General features: G+C 41.7%; 2 protein-coding genes across 14 annotated transcripts in view; one reads left to right on the top strand and one right to left on the bottom strand.

Annotated features, from left to right (window-relative positions):
* Nucleotides 1–250: 250 nt before the first annotated feature.
* TCTN3 (tectonic family member 3) lies at nt 251–16,750 on the bottom strand. Of its 3 annotated transcripts, XM_027459957.3 has the most exons (13): nt 16,284–16,750; nt 15,406–15,527; nt 13,859–13,989; nt 13,424–13,532; nt 13,230–13,348; nt 11,555–11,590; nt 11,073–11,147; nt 10,820–10,945; nt 9,625–9,720; nt 9,269–9,366; nt 8,546–8,708; nt 7,666–7,803; nt 251–4,386 (listed from the first exon to the last, which is right to left on the bottom strand). In XM_027459957.3, the coding sequence occupies exons 1-13, from the start codon at nt 16,613–16,615 to the stop codon at nt 4,165–4,167; spliced, it is 1,767 nt and encodes a 588-aa protein (XP_027315758.3). In that variant the 5' UTR covers nt 16,616–16,750; the 3' UTR covers nt 251–4,164. The 3 variants fall into 3 exon arrangements, with proteins under 3 accessions (XP_027315758.3, XP_038037417.2, XP_071896077.1); XM_038181489.2 differs by lacking the exon at nt 7,666–7,803; XM_072039976.1 differs by lacking the exons at nt 13,230–13,348; nt 13,424–13,532.
* A 206-nt stretch (nt 16,751–16,956) lies between these two features.
* CFAP46 (cilia and flagella associated protein 46) overlaps nt 16,957–25,298 on the top strand; it is a 77,992-nt gene continuing 69,650 nt past the window's right edge. For 10 of the 11 annotated variants that reach the window (XR_011810200.1, XR_011810201.1, XR_011810203.1 and 7 more), the window contains exons 1-5: nt 16,957–18,779; nt 19,357–19,569; nt 20,435–20,566; nt 23,733–23,797; nt 24,325–24,489. Coding sequence is in view for 7 of the 11 variants with exons in the window: in XM_072039967.1 (XP_071896068.1) it covers nt 19,390–19,569; nt 20,435–20,566; nt 23,733–23,797; nt 24,325–24,489 (542 nt within the window). In the remaining 4 variants the exon portion in view is untranslated. The remainder of the gene's footprint in view (nt 18,780–19,356; nt 19,570–20,434; nt 20,567–23,732; nt 23,798–24,324; nt 24,490–25,298) is intronic. The other variant, XM_072039964.1, reaches the window with a different exon arrangement.

The following is a 25,298-nucleotide window of genomic DNA, read 5'->3' as shown; positions in this document are numbered from 1 at the left end:
AGCGCGAGCGCTGCGGAAACGGCCCCCCGCGCCTCCCGCTTGGCCCCCGGGGCGCGGCGATAGCGAGGCTGCGTGAGCCAAGGCCCGGAGCTGCGCCGGAGAGACTCGGCGGTCCGGGCCGTGCCGGTCGGTCTCGGCGGTCCGGGCACGCTTCGGGTGCGAGGTGCCGCCGGCAGCACCGTTTGTAACGCGGCGGGTGGGGCGCCCCTTGGCGCTCGGACACGATCTTTTGAGGAAGTCCAAAAGCGTGTTGGAGGATCACGTTTATTTATTTTTGATAATAATTCTAAAAGTGCGTGAATAGGCAGTGGCTTAGTAGAAAAGTAAGTTGAGCCTGATGAAAAAGGCAAGTACAGGAAACAGCACGTGGGACACCTCTATTTTTGCTACAAGCCCTGCAGTAGCAAACGGTGGTTAAAATTTGGCCACATTTAACGGAGTCATTTACTTTGCGCCTGAAGAAATCAGAAGCACGCTATGGAGCTGTCAGTAATTTTAACATGCCTCCTTTAGTTTTTCTATTGCATTTCCTGTGTTTTCTTACATTATAGAAAGAGGGATTGCAGAATATGTATTTGGATTCTTACTATATCTGTTTGCCTGAAAAAAAAATCTGTGATAAAGGCAAGAAGCTGTCCGTAAGAGTATTCGGAGTACCACAAGAATAAAAACATTCACCAATATTCACTCCCACTGCGGCAACAATAAAACAACCCAATAGAGAAATCTTAATCAAAAGCGGGAGGGGAGCCTAATTCACATAGCTACTGACAATATATTTTATTAACTTTTAGCAACTCCACTTCTAGTTTGTAGTCCAACATTGCATACTTTACTTGGACAGTGTAAAAACAGACTTACAGCCTCAAAACATGACACACTGGAGAGGTGGATGCAGATAGAATACTAACAGGAGAGGAATTACACAGCATTGTTTCAGTCCTTTGACACAGATGTGAGGTATGTTCACCTGATTCGTGTCAGTGTGGAACAATGCTAGGGCCGCATGGTATGATGAATGTGACCTTCTGTCTTACCTACCCTTGTATAACCACAAGGGTAAGAAAAACAGAGTGGTTAATGTATATAATTCTTGTATCTTGCAAAGGAATGTTTTAGCAATTTGTGTCAATAGAGAGCTTGAAGGGAAATGTATTTGTAGACTTTTCCTTGGAGTCTCTGATATCTGGGGGGGGGTTCAGAATAACTGCTAACTATAATGACTATTGCATAGGACACTATGCAAGTCCCTGCTATCTGGCCAGGAGATTAAGGAGACGGGGAGAGATGAAAAACAACTAAAGGACAAAGCTTGCAGGGGATGTTGCACAAGTCTCTGACATACAGCCAAGTTGGACAAAGGAGAAGGACAAGAGGGAGGAAGACTATGAGCCTTCAGCACGAGAGACCCCCAGAGGGACCACCGGAGACTGATATGCATGCTCCAGTAGGAGGGTTTGGATTCTGGAAACTAATTATAATAACCCTGTTTTTTTTAGAAGTAGTAATGAATATGTATCAGCCTAGGAGCATAAAAATCAGCTGCTTGATGTAACTGGTGTGCGTCCTGGTGGAGCAGAGACTCCCGGCGCACCCAGCGCTGTTTGCTTACCTCTATTCCTTTAATAAATTGTAAACTTTGATTATAGTCCTATTTTGAAAACTGAGCCATTTATTACACAGAGTATATAACACACCAGTCAAGTGCCCGTGGAAAACAGCATGTTTACATGCCTCTTTGGCATCCCCCACTGAGCGATTTCTGCAGCAGTTTCAGCTGGGGCTTTACAAAAAATATGCCAAACAAGAAACCCTATTCTACGTATCTGGCATAAGAGTCTCCTGATTATTTTATGAACGTTGCCTTGCGTGACACTGTCATACTGCTCCCTGATACTCAACTGGTAGAGGTCATTTAAGTTCAGACAGTGGGGGAAAATACAAACACAACAAGGTAGACACCAACATAAACTGTCATAGGAAATTGTGGACTCTAAACCCCACAACTATGTGGTATGGAACATCTACAATTGAGCGTACCTTAAAGCAGGCTTGACCAAGTTATGAACAATGCTATTCCCAGCTCTATTTTCTGTCATAAGGGTATTTCAGAGGAAGCAAAAATGTGCTAGAGAAAGTGACATATTAGAAGCTAGGAATATGAAAGAATTGTAATAGTAAGGTGACACATTATTACAGCACTTAGCTGTCTTTGCAGCTTGTAGAATAAAAAAAAGTCCCTGTAATCACTTAATTGGATTATTGCAGTAAGCCAGAAAAAAAAAGCTGCCATATTCACCATGTTCTTTTAATTAAAGCTGTGTCCTGACACAGCAGCGTGATGACTCGCAAGTTTCTCCAACTGACTCTTTCTTCAATTAAGTTACTCTCACCCATAAATTAACTTTGTGGATTGAAAAATACTAGGGGCATAAGAGGACATGATCTACTCTTCAAATGTGTGCGGCTAAAAGCTTTCCAAAGACCTAGAAGAGGCTTCTCAACCGTACCTATCTAATATAAAAGCTCATTGCTGTACTGGTACTATCACCAACCCCATCTAACACTAGAACATACGTAGCCTGCTTCAGAATCAGGAGCAATGGAAGCACTAGTCCCTTAAACAGGATTCTGTCCAAGCTAATAATCCATGCAAACAATCAGAACTGATTTTCCAATCAGTTACTGTGAAGTTACTCTCTAATATGCATGTTTTATACTGGTCATGTTTAGTTTTATCCAGGTTATCTTCTCTGATGTCCTGACTTATAAATAAGAATTTTTCAGTTTATTTGTACACTGCTCTGTTTAAGTTATAATGAAGAACAGCAACAGAGTTATGCTAAATGCAGTATTAAGTAAAAAAGCAACAACTTCATTTTGTCAAAGGCAGGCCAGATTTCTCTTTTTCTGGCCTATTATTGATTCCACTGGATTACTCAACATTAGATGTGGCAGATTTTTCCATTTGAAGAATTTAGGATAAGTAATAAATTCTTTGCTAAGATATACAGTAGTTAACTTAATGGAATGATTGAGCAGATTTCCTTAGTCTTCGTGATTCAGTGGGTCAGACTAGATATCAAAATGATCACCTTTGACTTTAAAAACAGCAACTTACAATCTGGTCCCAGATGAGTAGGGTACTCACACACAGGTGAGTAAGGTGTTGCAGTGATCTTTAGTCCCATCAACTCCTCCTAAAATAATTGATGTTGTCCTTTAAGACTGTTCACAGCTCTCTGATGTGCCACCTAGAACTTCAGTGGCTGTCATTACATGTAGAGCTAAGTAGTGTGGTTTTGTGGTGGACTAGTCAGTACTAGTTTAAAGGTTAGACTAGACAATCGTAGAGGTCTTTTCCAACCTGAACGATTCTAAGATTATCAGTCCTGTTCCAATCTGGAGCCACAGGTGAATGTTTCTTGAGTAGGAAAAACTGTTCACTCACATATACACATGAGCAGGAAGGAAGCTGTCTCAACAAACAACTGTAAAATTCAGTTACACTTCAGTCCGTGCAATACCTCAAATTACATCACTTCACGTAACACTATTGCTAATGCAAACAGTGATTAAATCAAGAAAATTTCAATTGAATACCTATACTTGAAAATACATAGAAAAAAAATTGTCACACAGTCATGGCTGTCACAAAATAAGGACAGCTCAAAGGTGACTGGCAGACACGCCCACTCACAAAATAACAATTTGGGTCTCCTGGGAGACATCACATATTTTAAGTGTTCTGTTAGCTCCACATAGAAAAATCAGGTGCTTCTCTAACAAGATGAGTGAATGTAGCTCCACAATGCTTGAACTGAACTTCGCTCCTCTCTCCACATTCATTGGTTTAGAAAGCACTCTTGGTTTCTGAGAATAAGTTCATTTTAAATTCCTCCTTCCTGCTCCTCATACCTGCAACATCTCTCAACAACTTCCGTCCCTCCAGAATTTCACTTCAGTGAGGTTTACAGAACATGCGTATGGAGAACAGGAGTGTGAGAGGACACAGGACAGAAGCTAGTCATGTGGCTTAATCCAAGAACAGAAGGCACATACATACCATAGGCACAGTATAAGAACCTGAGAGGAAAAGTTTATGATCTGAATCATAAGATGAATGTGTTAATTCACTTACTGAACTCTTCTGTTTGACTCTCATCAAAGGCAAGGAATACTAGACAATATTAGAATCAACAAAAAATAGGCAGCAAGATCACCTCTGTAGCTTCTTTCTCCATTCAGTACCACCTTGAAGGGGAAAAAGAAGTCAAATGGGAGTTTCCACTGTATTTTGGGCTGGCCATGTGGAGGTTCTGGCCATTCCGTCATGTCAGCGAAGGTAACGACAGTTGTCAAAGGCACTAGGCTCACGTCTAGGAGCTGTAACAAAAAGGAAAGTACAGAGTTTAGCATACCTCACTCAAAAGATACGTTTCCCAGATAAATTACCTAATGGTCACTCAAAATAGCTTGCAAGTTCCATCAGTAGTTCTTCATATCCTCTTCGTCATGTAGTTTTCATGAAATGGTACAGAGAAGTATTTTAGTGGGGAAAAAGAAAACTCAGTATCTTCACAGTGCTGCCCTTTGTCATTTTTAAGATGAAAACTGACACCTTTCAATAAAAGGCTACATGAAAGATTAAGGACTGGTTGTGATCCTGTAGTTGACCTTGGGTCTTCACAATATTTAGGTCAGAAGAGTCAGGATGTAATGTCATAGCTTTACGTGTAAACCTGGATTGATTTTTCTTTTCCTCCATACAACTCAACATCTGTTAAGAGCTGTAGACTCTGAGCTGCCAGATGAAATGCAGACCATGAGAACACCTTGACGGATACATCTATTACACCATAGGTACACATCTTTCCTCTTAAGACATCTGCCAGTGGAAATCCAGATATATATGTATAGAAAGATACACACATAATTAGTGGAGTAACTCCTTTCTCTAAATTGATACTTAGCAGGTAAATTAACAGCACAGGTCTCAAGAAAGATCAGTAGCTACTGTGCATTGTGTTACAGATCTCCAGAATGGATGCAGTCTCCATGCTCTGCTACAGTAAGCCTTCTATTCAGAGGAAAGGCACATCTGCTACTTGGTAATAAGAACAGAAGCAATGCAAGCTTTATTTTTCTAAATAACATTTGAGATAACATCACCTTTGAGCAGCTCATTGCTGCCAGAAAAGGACAGGATTGCCACAGAGTTTGATCCTTTCCATAAAATAAGCCAGGGACCCAATATGAGTTTCTTTCTCATTATTTTATGATATTGTTTCAGAAAGAAGATAGATTGGTAGGTCAGTTGGTGGACGAAACAGGGGACTGAAATTATCCTAAGCCCTCAGCATCTTTCTGTTTCAACAGAATGCTGTAAGAGAACACACACACACCCCGAGCTGAGGATAGTTGCATGGCTAGCTTGGTTTGAGATGAGACCACGTTCTTTTGGCAGGAGCAGTCTCACAACCTGTCACCACCTCCCAGCCATTTCGCAGCTCCGCATTGCTAGCCTTGAGATGGAACCTACTGGCAGTATGCATTTTGTGCTAGTACTGATTTAAGCCAATCTGTGAAATCACTATCTCATTTCACTTTTCTGAAAACCTCAACAAGATTGCCTTTAGAGCAAAGTGGTGCAGAATGCATTCAAAGAAGCTCCAGGATGGAATTCACGAGTCTCAAGAGAAAAATACCAAGACTCTTGATGGATGTAAGTTCTTGTATCAACGAGTAAGCAGGCGCTGTCTCTGTGATGTATATCAGAATATCCTAGATGGCCCTGAAATTAGTCACAACTAGAAACATACATTCTCATCCATTGATACAAATACTTACAGCAGATTTATGATCCAGCTGTCTAACTGGTATAATGCAGTTCAGATGGCACTTAGGGGAATTAATTTTCTTCTCCTGCCTTGTTCCAGTTTTGTCCTAGATCTGGCTGAATGATTCAGCTTTTTATCAATTTCACACATCAGGGTTTGACACTGGCACTACTACTGGCTTACGGTGCCAATGTAAACTGTTCCTAAGACAGGTACATCCTAAAAGGATTTCTAAGGCTCTTCTTGTCATTGCTAAAATGTCTTTACTAACAACCCTGATTTGTGGATTGCCACTCATGAAGTCATTACTGATTTTAATGGTGTTTTCTGCTGCCAGAAACTTCCTTATCATTTGCTTTGCAACACATCTTCTAGCCCTAAAGTTGCTGAGCTTCTCTCTCCGATGACCAGCTATAGAACCCAAGGAAACAGCTTAAAGGGGCAGTTCAGGCTGAATATCAGGAACAGGTTCTTTACCGAGAGAGTGGTCAGGCACTGAAACAGGCTCCCTAGGGCAGTAGTCACAGCACTGAGCCTGCCAGAGTTCAGGAAGCATTTGGACAACGCTCTCAGACACATGGTCTGATTTTTTGGGTAGTCCTTTGGGGACTCAGGAGTTGGACTCGGTGATCCTTGTGGGACCCTTTCAACTCAGGATATTCTATGATTCTAAAGTAATTAGCATCAGTTGCTCAAGCAGATGAAATCTGAATCTCATTATTCCTGACTCGCTAATCCATATTGAGAGATGTCCAACCTGCACTTTTACTAGGAATGAAGACAGAAGCTATATCAATAGAGCCATATAATAGTTCAGATTTAGAAATTATCCGCCCAATAGCAGGCAAGCACATGGGGAGTGGTGTCAGCTTGCCTCAAGGTAAAGTATGTCTTACAGGGTAAACATTTTGCTGTCATGTTCTTTTAAATTACGTTGCAGGGAAGGGAGACAAAGAGGAACCATGAGACGCGGCCAAACAAGTGATGTGAAGTCCCATTTGGGCTGAATCCGAAGTTCAAAGAATAGTAGTATATCAGACATTTGCAATGTCATACCTCATTGCCATGAAGGCATGATGGACAGGTGTCAGCTGCTCCCCATTAAAGCTCTTGCAGAGAAGTATAAGCCTTGAAATACACATGCTGCCCAAAAGATTTTGTCATCGCAGGAATGCAGCCTTGCACCAAAATGGGATCCACACATACTCAAAAAAAACCTATTCACTTTCCTTCACAGTCCTGTTAGCTCTACCTTCCTGCTGACATTAAGTAATCTTCTCTTAAAAACTTGCTTTCTGGCTCATGATCTTTCCCCCTAATTCTTGAAACCTACCACCATCAGAATTAGACTCTTCCTCATCTGCCTGCTAGTGATTTCAGAACCCCTAAAGCAGTAGAAATATCTTCCTGAATAGATTATCAGCAGGCTGTGGTGTTTGTGAAATAAAAATCAAGATAAATTTCATAGCAAGGCTTTAAGGGACAAGATAAACAAGTAGTTGCTGAACTTTTATAACTATATACTGAATATAGTTAAAAGTTTAAAGTTTGATTCCTTAACTGGCAGAAGGTGATTTGGGGTTGGAAAGAAAGTACCTTTTCCAGCTGTATAACTGACTGAGGACAGTATCAATAAGACTATAAAACCACCTTCCTCTGTGGAGCTGTTATATATAAACTCTTATCATTGTAGCCAGACCACTGCTACAGCTCAGTAAATCACAACTCAGAAATATCAAGACCATTTGATTCTTTGGTTCTTAAATAATCTGTGAATCCCATTTAATGACTTCTGTGTACAAGAGAAGGGTTTTAAGTTCCATACCTTTAGAAGGTGACACTGATAAGAGTACCGTGCACTCAGTATTTGAGCTTGAGGGTTGGACAGGAGGCCCACCTTAGTCCACAGTATCTGTATATTCAGTGTAACAGGAACCATGCAACAGGAAGTACAGTTCATAGCCTGAAAATAAAAGGCAACCCAAGCATCTCAAGATAGTATTTTAAAGATTGAAAAGTTGAAAAGGACCATCATATTCAAAGTCTAACACTTTGTGTAGCAGAGGTCACAACTTCAATGAGTTACTTCAGAACTAATCCCGTAACTTCTGGTCAGGTCAGCTGCACGTTTTAGAGCTATACTCATCTCGCTGTCATCTCATTTCTGAATAGAATTTGTCTCAGTTCTATCACTTGGATTTTACATTCCATTAGGCCATCTCCAGATAGATTAAAATGATCAAAACAGAACTTCCCTCTTCTATAAATACTTGGATGGCAAGCTCTTAACTTTAGTTAGGTAATGCATAAATATCCTAAAAACTAGAAAATCAGAAAGGACAATAATAATATAAGCATCAAATTAATGGAAGTAACCAGGTAGTTCTAGAAAGCTGTCAGAAAACTAGGTAGTGCAACGCTAGATTATTAAACTTTTTTTTGACTCTTTGAATATCAGGAACGGGATTCAAGAGAGATTAAATCTATCAGTTCTTCTTTTGTTTAATAAATATTCTAATAGTAAGAACCTTAATAAGGATGGCTGTTTACAAGGCACCTGATATTCAGAGGATCATCACACAAAGAAACCAAGCCCTGATGAACAAGACGGTTCTTTTTTCCCCCCCCCCCTCACTCATGCTCCTCAAACTAACACAAAGATATAAAAAATAAATATTCAGATGGTCTTTTTACATTTACATTACCTGTACACTGCAGTTCTGAATCAGAATGGTTGTCCACTCTTCTACCTGGGTTGAACGAGCACTGCTAGTTATAGCAAGGTCCTCTGCTGTGTTCATCCCCTGAAGAGCCTCATATAACTTCATCTGGATGTAACTGCAGTTACTTTCTTCTGTTTGGGGTAGGCTGGAAATGAAATAGAATTACAGCTTTCAGAAAGCGCTTTCCTGGGCAGAAGCAGCTGATATCGAAACCCTTCACTGGTAATAGAATATGAAGTCAATAGAATCATTACAGAAGTACCAGTATTAAGCAGGCAAAGTTGTAATCCTTTCTGCAATGAGAAGCGAGAAGAACATGGCAGGATAAAACATGATGCAGAAAACTGACAGCTTTTTAGCTATCATATCAACTCAGTGTCACCCACATCATCAAATCAATCAGTTTTTAAGGTTCCATTATAAATCACTTCTCAAATACAAACGCTACTCTTGGCCAAGACATGTTGCCAGACCAAAGACTCAGACCTTCCCAGAGGGCCATCACTATGTGCAAACTGCTCTAGATGTCCACCATCCCTCTGACAGTCTAGTCCTCTTTAGAGTAGATGAAAAATCTGTAGAGAACCATTGGTGACCTTAGAGAAAGCGCTTGGCTCCACAGAAGTGAGGGAGAAGCTATGGAAACAGGTGCTGAGTGAGAGTCTTCCAAGTATGTCAGTAAGGGTGACTGCAGCGTGTTCTTACCTGAGCTTGCAGCCAGTCCTCATATTTTTTCCAAATTGTACCGTGTGTCTGAGGAACTGTGAACAACTTCCATCACCCTCACTCCTTAAAATGCTCATCTAATAGACTGCATGTCAAGAAGCCAAACAAAAAACTACCAGATAATAAATGACACACAACTTTTATTTAACATTCTCCGTAAACCGCATTCCTCCTTAACCCTACAGGGTTTCCTGACCAAAAGGCCTACTGACAGCTGCAAAGTAATATTGAAGTATGCCCTCACAGGTAAAGGTAGAATCTCAAGAGTCTGAACAGAATAGTACCAGGCGTCAAGAAACCCAGAGATAAATAAAACTTGACAGCAGAAAGGATACATGCTGCGTGGCACCAGTGTTTGCAATCAGCAGTGGTGCTCCAATGATAAAGCCAGGGTTTCCGCTTCTAGGCAACGTATGAGATGGAGTCCTGGTCTATCAACAGGCAAAGGGAAGAAACAAAGCAAAAGAGAATGTTAAAGGAAAAAAGGAAAATGTTATCACCAATGAGATTCATTTTTCTGAGGAGACCAAATTTGTATTTGCAGAAGTATAGATGCAATGCATTTTTTGAGTGACTAAATATGATACACTCCCAAAGCCTCCGCTATTTGTTTCCAAATAGTGCTTTTGACCTGACAAGTCCATCAACAGTCCAGGAAGCAAAACGAACAAACAAACTAGATGTCTTTATCCTGACATGTGCATTCTACCAGGATGTTTTTTTGAGACATTGAATTGCTCAGTATTTCTCTCTAAGGAAGCAGATGTATCAGTTTTGGCAATTCTACAGATTATCTGCAGAACAAGCTCTGCCTTAACCTTGATTCTGAGTGGCAGATTCCACTTGACATTATTTTATGGAGGTAGCCTCTAGGGATAATTTTAGCAAGGTTGCACTGCACACTTAACTCCTGAGGTCACACTAACTCCTGAGGTAACCATTTATCCAAATTCCTCCATGGGAGAAGGCTTATACGAACTCTAACACATATTAACATTTCCCAGATGTCCACCCCCTCCAGAATAACTCTTATTCTCACTGCACAGGCAAAATTAAAAAAAAATACCTGGATTAGATTTAGCAACTTTCATAGAATATCCCAGGTTGGAAGGGACCAACAAGAACATGAACTTGTGAACAAACTCTGAACATCTTGGATACAGTATCAGCTCCAACCCTTTCATTCATCATCCCTCTGCCCTGCTCCCCCAGAAAAAAACAAACAAACAAAACACACACACACAAATACAAAGCAAATAAAACGCCAACAAAAAGCCAGATCAAAATTACTAGCCCCTTCAAATTTGCTCAAGTGTGCATGCTTGCACAGAGCCTGTTCTACTAACACAGTTTACTTGAGACCAAAGCTATGTCCCCACTTCCTTCAAGTACCAGCTATGTACCAGGGTTCTCATGCTATCATACGACTGTGATGCTGTTCTTATCTTTTCACATTTCTCCATACAAAACTAGTTCACATGCTACAGAACACAAACTTGGCAAGAGCTCAGGGTGGATGGGGGCACTGACCCAGAAGTGCAAAGTGAAGTGCTGCTGCAGAGAGACTCCTGAGTTCCCAGAGATGTTGGTCACTTTGAACCGGACAGACACACTCTGAATCCCATGGGTGCCATTGAATTCTATTTCATAGGTCACCTGAGAGTCCAATTCAGAGAAGAATCAGAGACATAGTCAGGTAATGACTTTATATAGGTAATGACTTTATACGGGTAATGACTTCAAGCTGGTGTTGAGCTGCCCTAAGGAAAACAGGTTGACATACCTCAGAAACAGCATTGTTACATGTGTTGTCTTTCATGTAGGGAGCTCTAGGTGGTGTGACTGGGATGATCTTCACCTGGAAACATATTAAGCATATTAACAAACAGCAACTGTTTAAACAGAGTGTGCCTTTTTTACTCTTTTCCACTGCTTTTCTGTCAAAGCTGGATTTACTTTCCTGCTGTAGCTGAAATCTGGGGATATGTCACTCTGTTCCAGAAGCCCAGTTTTTCCTAAGAGAACAAGCTATTTCCCTAACACCAACCCTACCCATGCTCAATCATTTAAAAGTACACCTTGCCTTATAACCCTGTATTTTGTCTATGTCACACTTACAAAAAGTCTTGTTTCAGGCACAAAATATTTCCACTCTCGCAAGTTGGCTTTCCACTCTCACTCATGGGCCTTACTATGAATGCCTAATATTCCAGATATGTTTTATTTCAGAAGCAGAAATTACTTTCATTAGCAATAGAGACTGACCTTCATGGACTCCACAAGAGTGCCATCGATTGGAACCTGGGGAAAACAAACAAACCAACAAACACCACCAAAAAACAACAGTTTAGCTGGGTTTACAACTGCCTAAAGTCATGAAGCCATCATTAAAAAGACCTTAGATATTACATTGACAAGAATGACTGATTATTCCACATATGTAAAGTTTGTCATCCATTTGTGTTCTCGAAATCACAGACATACTGTACTGAATATATTTTTAGACCAAAAGAAAACTTTTATTATTAGCCTTATTTTTTTTTAATTTGGGGCTCAGTAACAAAGCAAGCCCTGAAGACATGAGTTAAATTTGGTCAATGCAATACTCTCTACTACAATTATATAGATTTAGAAGAGTATTTCCAACTGAAGGGTAAACTGGGACATTAGTCTTAATAAGGTGTTAATATTTATATTGCTCTTTTATCTTGGAATACCAGAGAAAGTGGTGAGACGTTCTTATGCTAACATTCAGCAAGACCAGCATGATGAACCCAGAATAAGAAGCTGGTTATTTTGACATTATTCTCAGCATAAATAATGGGAAAATTGATATGAAATTCAATCTATGAATGTACGAAAGCAGCTCTGCAGAAAGAGATCTAGCAGTCCTCATGGCCACCAAGTCAAACATGAATCAGCAAATGCACCCTTGGCTAAGAAGGCTAACGGTATTCTCAGCTGCATTAAGCAAAGTCTTGCCAGCAGGTCAAGAGAAGTGATCCGTTCCCCTCTACTCAGCATTGGTGAGGCCACAACGGAAGGGCTGGGTCCAGTTCTGGGCCCCCCGGAACACAAGAGACCAGATATGCTGGAAAGAGCCCAGTGGAAGGGCATCGAGATTATCAAAGGACTGGAGCGCCTTTCCTATGAGGAGGGGCTGGGAGAGCTGGGACTGTCCAGTCTGGAGAAGAGGAAGCTTGGGGGAAATCTCATCAGTGTATATAAATACCCAGAGGGTAGGTTGCAAAGGGGACAGAGACATGCACCTATCAGTGGTGCCCGGTGCCAGGAGAAGAGGCAATGGGCACAAACTGGAACACATCTAAACGCTTCCTCCTTAGGAAGGAGACTCAAAAGCTGCTTGGATGTGGTCCTGGGTAACCTGCTCTTGGTGTCCCTGCTTGAGTGGGGGTTGGTTAGACTAGATGACCTCCAGGAGTCCCTTCCTACCTTAACCATTTTGTGATTGTGCAAAATAAAGATAATATAACTGGCTTCCAAAGTGATTTTAGAGAGAACATGTTGTATCAAAAAAAAAAAAAACACCTTACTTTTTCCTAAGAATATGCTTTGCTTGGTTGATCAAGTTGACGGAAGAGATCAAAATACTTTCATAAACAGTCTGTTTAAAATGTAAGAGAGTTGTGGTTAAACTGTTCAAATTATGAAATATTGATGAAGTACCTGTTCTATGCATTAATAACTTGATAATAACTGAAGTTTATTGAAAAGTACTTGGGTGTAAAAGAAAAAAAAGAAAAGTGATGGATTATTACTGATTACTGGGACATTTTTAACAGGATTTCTAGCAAGAGGGGTATAATAATCAGAAGATCAAGGGGTACTACATAACTTGAAAACAGAGTGATTTGGTATCTGAAGTATCAATGGAAGGCAATGGAAAGATGCTTAGCAAAAGAAGAAATACGACATGCACCTTTAGCACTGTGAAGTCACGGTAGTATGAGGCAGCATCTAGGGCAGGGTCAGTAATGCAGCTCTTGCTCAAGTTGGTGAAAATCCGAGTACAGCTTGTGCTTTTACTTTCCAGGAAGCCTGAGTTAAGAGACATTGTCAGCTAAGACACAACAGAAGCACACAGCCCTTAGAAATGCTTTCCCCTTTACTAACCAGCAGGATTTCCATCAACACAGAGTCCACTGACTCCCATTTTCACTGGTTGTCTAAGCATACTCAGTGTAGATGATGAATCAAAATAGATTAGGATTGGATCACCAGCCTGAAAAGACAATTCGGAGAAACTAAAAACAACATCACTGTGGAATAGTAAGTCCAAGTGCAAGGTAACGACATCCTCAGGGCAGAGAGACAAACTGAAACTTCTCCTTACTGCACAGCCAGTTTTATCTAAAATGTCCAAACTACATACAAGAAAACTAATTAGAAACCTTTTACACAACAAGGAATGAAAAGAACTGATAATACCGTGGTTTATAGGGGAAAAATACATGAGGAATATTTAATTCTGTTCTCGTTAGGTCTCATTACAGACATCAATAACAAAGGCATATCTGCAAACTGGTTGCTATCTTTTTTTCAACTCACCCGGTAAAAGGCAGAAAACGATGGCTGGACTTGTGATACTGCTAAGAAAGAGAGTCTGCCGTACTTCTCTGAGAACTCCAGAAAATCAGATTCTTTGATAGGCTGTGGCTGCTGGAAATAGTTCAGCTTTGCTAAAAGGTGAAAAAAAAAAAAATCTACCAACGTAAAATTACTAAAAAAGATAGTTCTATGAAAAAGTAAACATTGTGCTAATATTTTTAAGAGGGACAACTTCAGTAATTATAAGCTAGATAGTGCCTTACAGTAATTAATCCTTAGTAAGATTGCTAACGGACTAATACGAGCTATGAACAGGAGGATGATATCATGGGAACTACTTTGTACTGTTTCTTGAGAAACGTGTTGATACACATATGTGATTTTCTGAAATTGTGAAAACTGCTTAAGGCAACTAGTTTAACATGTGCTCTCATTTTTGTAAGATGCCCAAGTTGGACCCATACGATGTTTTAATGATGTTTTAATGACAAAACACCAGCAGTATACATTTAGTAAAAGCAACATTAAATGGATTAAAAAGTAATTAAGGCTGATAAACTTTAAAGTAAGTATGAATTGTGAATAGACATCCTAAAAAGACAAAATTCTACTGGTATCTCACAGTGATGTCTTCTTGTCCCAGCACCATTCAGTAGTGTTACAGTATTACAATGTTTTAAATTATTACTGCTAAGGCACTATGTCATATAATTCAGTCAAACGATTAAGGACATACTAAAGAGATTCATCCTGATGGATTTGTTTGAACACACTTTTTAACACATACAAACATTCAGGTAACATCTGCAAGGATTTGAAAGGTGGACTAAATTACAGGACCCTTCTTTGACTAGTACCTGGACCAGGTAACCTCCTAAGCCTCTCCCAGCCTAGAATGTTCTCTGATTTTATGACACAAGGCCGAAGTAGATGGGACTGTTGATCAAAACTCCCAGACACGAGTGTCAAAAGATAAACTAGTATGTGTTCAAACATGAGCTCCTAAGCAATCTCAATGAATACCAGTGAGCTGGACACCAAATCAGACAAACAAAATGCATTGAGGAAAGCAGAAGGAGAAAAAACATTATTGACATGCCCTACTAGGGTATGTGATCACTGCAAATCAGTGACAGCAAAGAAGGAAGTATGAAAATAAGTATATCAAATGAGTAATCCAAGATAAGATAATAAACCGCTTTCTGAAAAGGATAATAGGAAGATAAAAGGAATCCTTCCTTTCCTAATAGGAAAAATATGACAGATGTCAAACTTTCTTTACTGCTCTACGTGTAGCAAATTGAGGTGTCTTAGATACAGAAACAATTGCTAAAGAGTGATTCGTGTTTAGCCAAGGGAGCACTACCCTCAAAATGAGGGCAATGATAATTTTTTGTCTTCAGTGATGGGATGGTGATTCCCTATGGTCTCTCAGAGACTATAACAAACGAAATAATTTCTAGCAATTATAGCATGTAAGTTTAAAAAGAGATTCCCTAAGCAAAGGCTATCTATGAATTAAGTTAATGGAAAGAAAAGTTACTTACAGTCATCCAGCTGCACACAGAACAGCAGATCATGTTCACCAGGGACAGAAATGGTATCAGTATGATAAGGAGTATTAGTTCTGAACACAAGCGATTTTTCCACACACACTTGATTCACAGACCTGCAAACAGACACACCCCCAAAAGAATGTTAAATAGACTTTTCCTGTAGAATTTCACTTCTTGCATTACTAAATGCCAACAATAAAACACAGTATTACTTTTCATCTGCTTAAGTAAGTTACTGTACAGTTTGTGTTCATAATCAATTATAGACAGCCTCCTTTCCCACTGTAGTAACTCTGTGGATACTCGCTATTTGTTTATTTAGAAATCGTTCTGAGATTCCTTGGAACAAGAAGCGGTAAAGAAATTCAGCGTCTGTGTCTTACAGCTCCTCTGGGTTCTTTCCAAAACCACAACCTGGAAATTCAGGGCTCTGCCACAGATTTCACTCTCCAACCAGCTGAAAATACCCTCCTCTCTGACAGAATCTCTCGGTCTGTAATTGCTCTGCAGGCTCCCTCCCGGTAGGAAACGAGTTCTTTTTTCCTCAGGTAAGACTCCCTAGTTTCCACACCACAAGCCATGTCACAGAGCAGTCGAGACCAGCTTTACCCGGGCCGCTAGAACACCTGCCATCGGCAGCCTTTCCGAGCCCCGGCTCAGAACCGAGCCGTTCCCCCGCTGCGGGCAAGCAGGGCGGCGGGACTGGCGGCCGCGCCGCAGCTCCTGCAGCCAGCCCGAGCCGGGGCCCCGCCGCCCGCCCCTGTCCGCGCCTGGTAGCCCCGGGACGGCTTCCGCCGGGACGGCTTCCGCCGGCACGGCACGGCACGGCACGGCACGGCACGGCAGCGATGGGAGGCCGGCCCGCCCACCTGCTGCCGCCGGTACGGCGGGACGCGTCGACTGCCCCGGGGCGGCGCAGGCCGCAAGTTTCGGGCGAGCTGGCGGCGGCGGAGCGGGGCCGGGGCCGCGGGGGTGCCCGCGGGGCCCGGCGGCGGCGGGGCGGCGGGGCGGGGCGGCCGCGGAGGGCGCCGGCGGCGGGGATCCGGGCGCCGCCCCAGGCCACGCGGTCGGCGGGGCCTCGGCGCGGAGCCGTCGCCTCGGCTCGGGGAGCCGCTCCGCGCGCGGCCCCGGCGGGCAGCTCGGCGGCGGCAGCCAGCCGCGCCAGCAGCAGGGCCAGCAGCACCCCGCGGGCGCCGCGCATGGCGTCCCCGCGTCGCCGGGAAACGCGGCTTCCGCCGCGGGGCAGGACCTGGGCGCGCGCTGCCGCGCGTGCGCCGAGCGCTTGCTGAGCGCCGCGGCTCCCGGCGGGAGAGCGCGGGGCCGCCTGCGGGCGCGATGGGAAGCGGGGAGGGGCCGCCGCAAGGGGCGCGAAGCGCGGCGGCGCCGCCTGGCTCCGCGGCGGGAGGCGGGGCGGCCCCGAGGAAGCGGAGCTGTGCCTGCAGGCAGCCGGCTTCCTCTCTCGGCCGGGACGGGCGTGGCCCCAGAAGCACGTCCTCTTTTTTTTTTTTTCTCGTTACGTTAGGGTTGACAATGGAAAAACAATTCAAAATGAGCGGAGGATATTAATGTTGCTGTCAATTTCACTGGGATGAGAATTCGCCACGGCATAGGGCAAATATCTACGTAGGCATGCATTTCTGTTTCAGAAATTGCCACAAAATTGCTACAGAGTTTTCTTTCCTCTCCCTCCCAAAGCTGTCTCGTGATTCTATGAGACCATGTATTGGTCTGTGTAGTTACGTTAGGTACTTAGGGTACTTAGGCTTGCTGTGACCTGCCATGTGCCACAATCCAAAAGAGGAGGGCTACACTGCACGCAGGTGTGTAGGGATCAGCAGCAGTGAGTTTGAAGGATTTTGTAATACACAAGGGCACAGAGGTTTTGTTCGTCTCACGAGTTTTGTTCTTGTTTACTAACGTTCATGCAAGCAAGGCAGTTTGTTCTTTTTGATGGGCTGTGTGGTCAGGAGTAGGCTGGAGAACAGCTAGAGAATAGGAAGGTGTCTAAAGCTGAATTCTTTCCAGGTTCTTGAATACATTTGTAATGTTTCATATGAAGCAGCACTTCACAAATGGAAAGGTCTGCTATCTTGAAATGTACCGTATGTGTCACTTACTCAGTAGCTGGACCTGAAGCATAAGAGTTTGATGCACTTACCGTTTTTATCGGCTTTCACCCTACTGGCCTCTCATAATTCAGATATAGATGACTGCAAGAAGTGTCTTCGGAAACTTAATAGCAATGCTGTCCTTCTGCACGATGCGTTCAGTCTTCTCAGGGCTGCAACATCCTACCAGTGCAGAATTTCAATTTAGCTTAAAGTGCAAAGGGTTTACGTTTAAATGTTGGATTTACACGTTTAAGTCCATAGATAGTCTTCATGCCAACGGTGTTATGCAAAACAGCGTTCCACATCTCAGCAGCTGGAGGGAGAGAGAGCACGACAGCTTCAGTGCTTCATTTGGTCTGTCAAATGGCAGCGTGTCCAGATTTATTTTTACAGATTTATTTTGTTACAGATTTATTTTGTTTCTGTGCTTTTTTTGGTTTGTTTTGTGTTGTTTTGACTGTGTCTTTTCTGCAATGTTGTTCTCTGAAGGTTATTTTTTTATCATAAAATTGTTCTTGGCCGATACACTGTGAAATGACTAAAAAGATGCAAAAGCCTCGAGTTTTGGAAGATCACTGTTTGTAGCCTGCAGCTTCCTTCTGTGTGGGCTGATATGACCCAAACATCGCTCGGCACTTCATTCTGCTCCAGCCCGAAGCTGCAGGCACTGGTGGCCTATTTAAAAAGGTTTCACGTTGGAAGCTCTATAAACAGCAGCCAAAATTACTGCTGGTAGTGCTTCTCAGCAGTAGTTCTACCTACAGGAAGCTATCGGTCGGTGCCCTTGTTAACCTGAGGCCGCTTGTGCGGTGATTTCGTACAGCGTGTGCGCGGCGGTAAGCACGCATTAACAGCTCGAGAGCCTTTGCTTTCACGGAGTGTGCGGGATTTCTGCCACGGCGCACGCCGCAGCAATAGCGCTGCCGACCAGCCGCGGCGGGCTCTGTCCGAGGAACGGCACCGCCCGCGGGGCGGGGACAGGACCTAGTTGCTAGGACGCGCGCGGCGGGAGCGTTGCTGGGACGCGCGCGGGCAACGGCGGCCGAGCACAGGGAGGCAGCGCGGCGGGGCCGCCGGGGGCTGTCGGGCGGGCCGCCGGACGGAGGACGTGCCCCGGCTGCTCTGCCGGGTGTGCGGCAAAGCTCTCGGAAGAACGCGTCGGCAAACGGCTCCGGCGAGCTTGGCAGAGCGGCGGGGGGGGCGACATGGACGTGGCCGTCCGCGAGAGGCTCCTGGCCGCGCAGAGCCGCCGAGGTGAGGGGGTGTCAGGCTGCGGCCCCGCACCGCGGGCACCGCGGGATGTGCGCCTGTCCCGAAAAAATCGTACGGCCTTTTTTTTTTTTTCCCAAACGCTTTAATTGTGCTTCTTAGCCTGATTTTCTGCCAGTCAAACTTACTTCATCAAGCAGCCTTACGGACCCAAAGCCAAGTTGCTTTTTCAGCAGGACGTATTCTTGGGGCCTGCGGGTTGCAATTGAGACCTTCAAAGCGATTTACTTTATTGTTTGCTTACATCAGTGATTTTAAACTGCACCAGAGTTGTTAATGCTTCATTTTACAACTGCTGCTGACTTTGAACAACATCTGCTTGACCTTTTTTTCCCTAAAAATTCATAATTTTGGGGCAATTCCTAATTAAAACCTCTGGGCAGTTGCCCAGAGGAGCCGTGGGTGCCCCTCCCCTGGTAGTGCCCAAGGCCGGGCTGGGGGGCTTTGGGCAGCCTGCGCTGGGGGCAGGGGTCCTGCCCATGGCATGGGGGGACCCGGGTGGGCTGTAGGGTCCCCACCAACCCATCCATTTTTGATTCTGTGGTAATTTCTTTCTTTAAAGGAGGAAGATGGTGTTACACAGTTGATCTGAATAATGCAATTACATGTCTATTGGTCCATCTTGAATCATAAATTATCTATTACTTTAGATGTTCAGGCTTTGAAGGATGCTTATGAGTTGATCAAATCAGCCTGTCAAGGAAGATCTGCACTTGACTCATCAGATAACTTCAGCACAGACTTATACGTTCTGTGTGCTGAACAGGCATTTCAGGTTTGTAATTTAGTTAGTTTACCTGTGTTAAAGTTATTACTTAAATATTACTTTCCTTTCCTTTTTTTTGCAGAGCAATTGTTTTAGCATGCATTCCTTGTTAAAAACTCAGCCTCTTCCCTGAATCATCACTTTTTTATAATCTGTAACCTGTGGTTTATAAAGTTTATAATTAGTCCAAAATATATAAAGCATACCATTGTAATATGAAATAGTTTTCCATGTCTTTTTTTTTTTCCCTTGTTGTCAACAATATAAACTGTTTATGAAGCGTCCCTAGTGGACCAAAAGAAGAATTGCATTCTAATTATGAAAAACTGTCGCTTTTGGAGCTGACTTCCATAACATATGGTAGAGGTTCTTAATTTTGAAGTATTTTATAATTCTCAATCCATGGGTATAAGTGATTGGAATTGAAGCAGACATAGTTTCTAATAAAGTAACTTATTTTTTTCCAAGCAGCAAGCCACCCAAGTGTTTTCTGTTGTCTGCAAATAGAGGTGCAGTGCTGACATCCATGCAAAATCCTGCAGGCTAATATACATACTTTTTTTTTTTTTTAATCGTACAAGAAACTTTGCATTTATCTTAATTCTATTAATGGCTGCTAAAAAATTATACTTTTTTGTATACTGTAAGGGGTTCTATAACTAAGTGATTCAGGAGCTGTATTAAATAAAGGAAACATTTTTTAAGTGTTTGGAATGACAAAATTTCTACCTTTAAATTTTAAGAAAACTTAATGGCCTAGTGGAATGCAATTTTATGATATATTGTTTTCATAATGATAATGCTGTTATGTGCTACACAGTTAGAATAAGCATTCATTTAAAAAAAAAATAAAATGCTTTTTTTTTTCTCTTAGCTGGGATACCTGCAAATTAGCAGTGACTGTCTACAGATGTATTTTAAAGGAAGATTTCCTGTAAACCAGTTTATTGGTAGAGCATATTTGTGCCAAGGACAGTTGCACACTCCACTCTCTACAGATAATTTGGTGAGAAATGATGAAGGTTGTATTATATTAAGTTACATCTTAAGAGTATTCATTCTAGGTTTTTATGTATTGCTTTTAATGCAAAACTTTCAGTCATTTAAAACATACAAAGGTCAGTCATCAGAACTCTGGGAAAAATCGAATAGAAGTACATTAACGTGTTTGGGAGTAAACAAAGCTATCCGCTGAATTGAACTAATATATCAAATATGTTCGGGAAAAAACATGAACACTTGGAAGGTTTTTCAGAAGGTCAATAATTTCAAATTTAACTTTTTCACTATTAAATCATTATGATATTTTCAGACCAAATTTAGTTGTAAGCAGAAAAACAGTTGCAAAATGTTTCATTCAAAAATACACTAAAGGTACCTCAGAGAGGTCGTCCAGTTCATTCCTCTCTTCAGTTGCCTTTCAATGTAATGCTTTGGATGTGGCTTTTTGAAATGAGAGATGAAACTTTCTGGTAGCAACTCAGTAGTATACTTCTGCTTCTAAAAGCTCCTTTGTGTTAGTATTTGGTTATACTCTGTACGTGATGAGCAGGTCTTACCTCCTTCTGAATTTCAGATGGAGTTGGACCTATTTTCTGTCTTGAGTATTTCACTATTCCTCATACTGTCATCACTTAGCTTTGACAATTTCTAACCTAAGCTCTGAACTGAAATAGCTTTAGCAGGTGTTAAGCATTTGTGTAATTTGTGTTCACAAATCTCTCTGATGGATAGTCGTCCCATAGTTTATTTTAATAATGTTTTTGAATTACCCTTCAAGCTAGAAACTTTTCCCTAACATGGTATCCATGCTTTCTTTGCCTTCTCAGAGCATGTGTTATCTTTCTAAATTAATCAAACTGGTCTGTGATGTTCTATAAATGTCAGCCAAATTTTGCTGTTTTCTTCTTTGCTCTTGTCAATTTGATAGAAGTTCAGAACCATTCATGCATGTGCAATCCCAGCTGTGGCTCCCTTGTGACATGTGTTCTTATGTGCTTTTAAGGTACACTTTTTGTAAGTTGTGAGGATTGTTCACTGCTGTGTTCCTAGGTCATTTATGCAACAGTGAGCGGCACAACTACACATGGTCTACCACTAGTAATCATCTTTCGTTTAGAAACCAGATAAAATTGTCCTTACTTTTGGTTTACATCCTGGGAAAACCTTGTTAGTCAACTAGGACTCTTACATTCTTATGCACCAGTTGTGACTATTCTACTTTCACATCTGTCACCTCTCAGGCTCTTGATCCTGTTTTTCCCTTTATCTGGGCAGTTCCCACTCATTGCTCAGTAACCTTTTAACACCAATCCCAGAATCCAGTAAATCAGTCTCATCTCTCCTAGAGTTTTATTATGTTTTGTCACACTATACAGAGCCCTTTGCCAGCATCCCCTTCTTGCCCACCCAGTTCCACTCCTGCTTTTCTGCTTCCACTGTGTCTTTCTCACAGATTTTCAAAAATCCCTTCCTTATGTGACCAAATTCTAGTTTCTCCCAATTTTATTCTTCTTCACCAGATTTCTATTCCTCTTGTACCTTTGCTTTTCATTATATGCTTTTTCTCCTATCTGTTTCTCAGCCACAGTCTCTTCAGTTAGTTCTAGTCTTCTCTAAACCCTGTATTCCTTTCTGTCATCATTTGTGCTCTCAATATACATTTCATTTTACAAGTATCCCATCCTGTTATCCAGCTCTTTAGGTTCCTTATCTTTACTTTCTTCGCTTTTTCCCTGTCCTAGCCTGATCACTTTGGTGCTGAATGGCTACAAGATAAAAACCACTGAGAGGACCTCTTAGGTCGGCAGAAAGCTGTTCAGCATAGCTTTTTGCAGTTCTTGGGAAAGTCTTGCTCAGTCCATGTGGAAGCAAGCTCACTCTATGTGGAAGCTTAGAGGAATGTTATACATAAAATGTAAAACATAATTGAACACATATATAAATTGAAAATGGATTTGCAGCTTACTGGATTTGACTGCTGTTTCAAAGAAAGTATGGAATGGTAAAGGCTGGAGGGGACCTGTGGAGGTCATCTACTCCAAGCAGGGCCACCCAGAGGTGGTTTTCCAGGACCAAGTCCAGACAACTTTTGAATATCTCACAGAGATCGTGACTCTACAGCTTCTGGGCAACCTCTGCTAGTGCTCAGTCACACTCACAATAGAAAAGTGTTGTCTTGCGTTCGGAGGAAACCTCCTGTATTTCAGTTTGTGCCCATTGCCTCCTGTCCTGTTGCTGGACACTACTGAAAAAGCCTGGATCCATCTTTTTTGCACCCTCCCTTCAGTAATTTGTATGCACTGATAAGATCCTCTGAGACTTCTTTTCTCCACGCTTAGCAGTCCCAGCTCTCTTAGTCTTTCCTTATAGGTGAGATGCTCTAGACCTTTATTGACCCTATTTGTGGTGCTTCCCTGGACTCTTTCCAGTATGTCCATGTCTCTCTTGTCCTGTGGAAGCCCACAGCTGGACCCAGCTCTCCAGGTGTGGTCTCACCACTGCAAAACAGAGGGGAAGGGTCACCTCCCTCAGTCTGCTGGTGACACTTGTCCTTATGCAGTCCAGGATAATGCTCACCTCCTTTGCTGCAAATTCACATACATAAGTTACTGGCTTATGTTCAAGCTGGTATCCACCAGGCCCCCTGATTTTTGTGTTTCTGTTTGTTTGTTTTCCCTGAAAAGCTGCTTTTCAGCAGCATTGACGATTAAAAGAACATGCCTGACAGCATTCAGTTGACAAATGATTACGAGTATGGCGTGTTGGAACTTTTCCGAAGAAAATGATACCTACATTTTTTTAATGTAACAAACCAATATTTTTTTCCTAGCTTTCATCTTGGAAATTTCTGAGCTTTCTTTGCTGAAAAATTTAAAAGGACCCAACTTTACAGCTTTGGACAATTTCAGTCCTAATGATTAAACTTTGGCAGAAATTAAAGAAAAAATTGTCTGAAATTTTGAAATCTGGCAAGCATGGTAACAGGCAATGCTACTGTTTTTCAGTTGTTCTGGTGTATGGCAACACGTTATTATGACAACATGTTTTATTTGGGAATGGTCTGAAAATAAACATGATGAGACATGAACATATTGAAATATGAAAATAATGTATTGGTAATTTATAAAGGCTATGTACACATTTCCTAAATCATGTTTGCTCTATTTTAGGAAGCATTTGAAAAATTTGTGCTGTTTTTTATGAAAGCAATAGATTTTGCAACACATGATCAAAGGTAGGACCTCCTGATAGTATTTACTCTTTAAATCTCAGGAGATGTTAGTGAATTAGGTTTTCATAGGTGTTTGTCTCAGTTTTCCACTAGATAGTCTTTTTTTTTTTTTCTTGATGGATTTCCCTTCCGTTTTCTTACTTTATTTCTTTAACTACTGTGCATGCTGTGACAGTATAGAATACTGTAAATAGTATTAAATAAACAGGATGAAACAGACTGTTTAGACCTGGTAGGTATCTCAGGGCTTTTCTTCCTCTTTTATATTTATCCTCTGGAGGAGGAGAGCAGCATTTTAGCTTATTTTAAGTAGTTAATTACTGGGTAAAGTGTAGTCTTAAGAGTTACCTTACTCTTCCTATGCTGTAGGTGTGCTCAAAGTTCTGAGTCAAGGTTAATTCAGGAACTTCAGTAGGAAAAGTTCAAATTTTTATTTCCTAGGAGTGTCTTAAAATTCTTACTCTGTAGTTTCAAGTTAATCTAAGTACATCCTCCATTCTTGATTCTTCTCTCTCTTTTTTTTTTTTTAGATACTATTTTTTGATATATAATGCCTCAGTTCTTTATTGGCAATTTGTGAGACCCTATCTTAAGCCTGGATTCCGCTGTTACCTTGTTCCCAGCCTGTCTCAAATTGTTAAAGCATTAAACCAAACTGATGAGCCAGACGGTGAATGGAGAGCAGAACTCATGATGTAAGTTTAATTTTAATTTCCATATGGGTATTCTGTAGTCCTTTTGTGCATGTGGCTGCCACCTGAGGTAGTTTTTAATAATGTTTATTTTATTATAGAATCATTTAGGTTGGAAAAGACCTTTGAAATCATCAATCCAACTGTCAGCCCAGCCTACTGAGTTCCATCACTATAATATGTCCCTTAGTGCCACATCCACACATCTTTTAAATACCTCTAGGGGCAGGGAACTCCACCACTTCCCTGGGCAGCCCATTCCAATGCTTCACCACTCTGGGGAGTCATAATTCATAACTTTTTAACAATATATAAATATACACATAATTCTTCCTTTTAATATTGACTTTGAGGTTAAAATGTTAGTAGCAGATGCAGTCAGACCCCAAGTCCTATCTGAACTGTCACAGTCATTTCAGATATAGTGTTCAACACATTGCTTATGTGTAGTCCTTTGAAGTGAGGAGAAATACAAACTCCAGTTTTCTTTAAGAACCTTTTTCTTCAGGTAAGGAAACATAATGTTTAAATAGATAATCAAATATCTTCTGTCCTCTTCTATCCTCTGATACCTGATGAGACAGAAACAGCCTGGTAAGGCTGTGAGAGTGTATCTTCTAATTTACTTCTTCATTCTGAAGATTTTATATATATCCTTATCTTAGTTATCTTTCTTACTGTATTTTCTCTTGGTAGTCTGTAGCTGTACGTTGAAATGAAACTTTGAGAAAAATAAGTTCAGTGAGCAGAATAAATATATTGGAAGTGCAACATCAAGAAAACAGAGATGAATCATCACCAGTAGTGATGTT

The sequence above is a fragment of the Anas platyrhynchos genome, chromosome 6, assembly GCF_047663525.1.
Source record: "Anas platyrhynchos isolate ZD024472 breed Pekin duck chromosome 6, IASCAAS_PekinDuck_T2T, whole genome shotgun sequence".
NCBI classification, from domain to species: Eukaryota; Metazoa; Chordata; class Aves; order Anseriformes; family Anatidae; genus Anas; species Anas platyrhynchos.
Note: the sequence above shows the minus strand (reverse complement) of the source record. Positions and strands in the feature narration are given on the sequence as shown.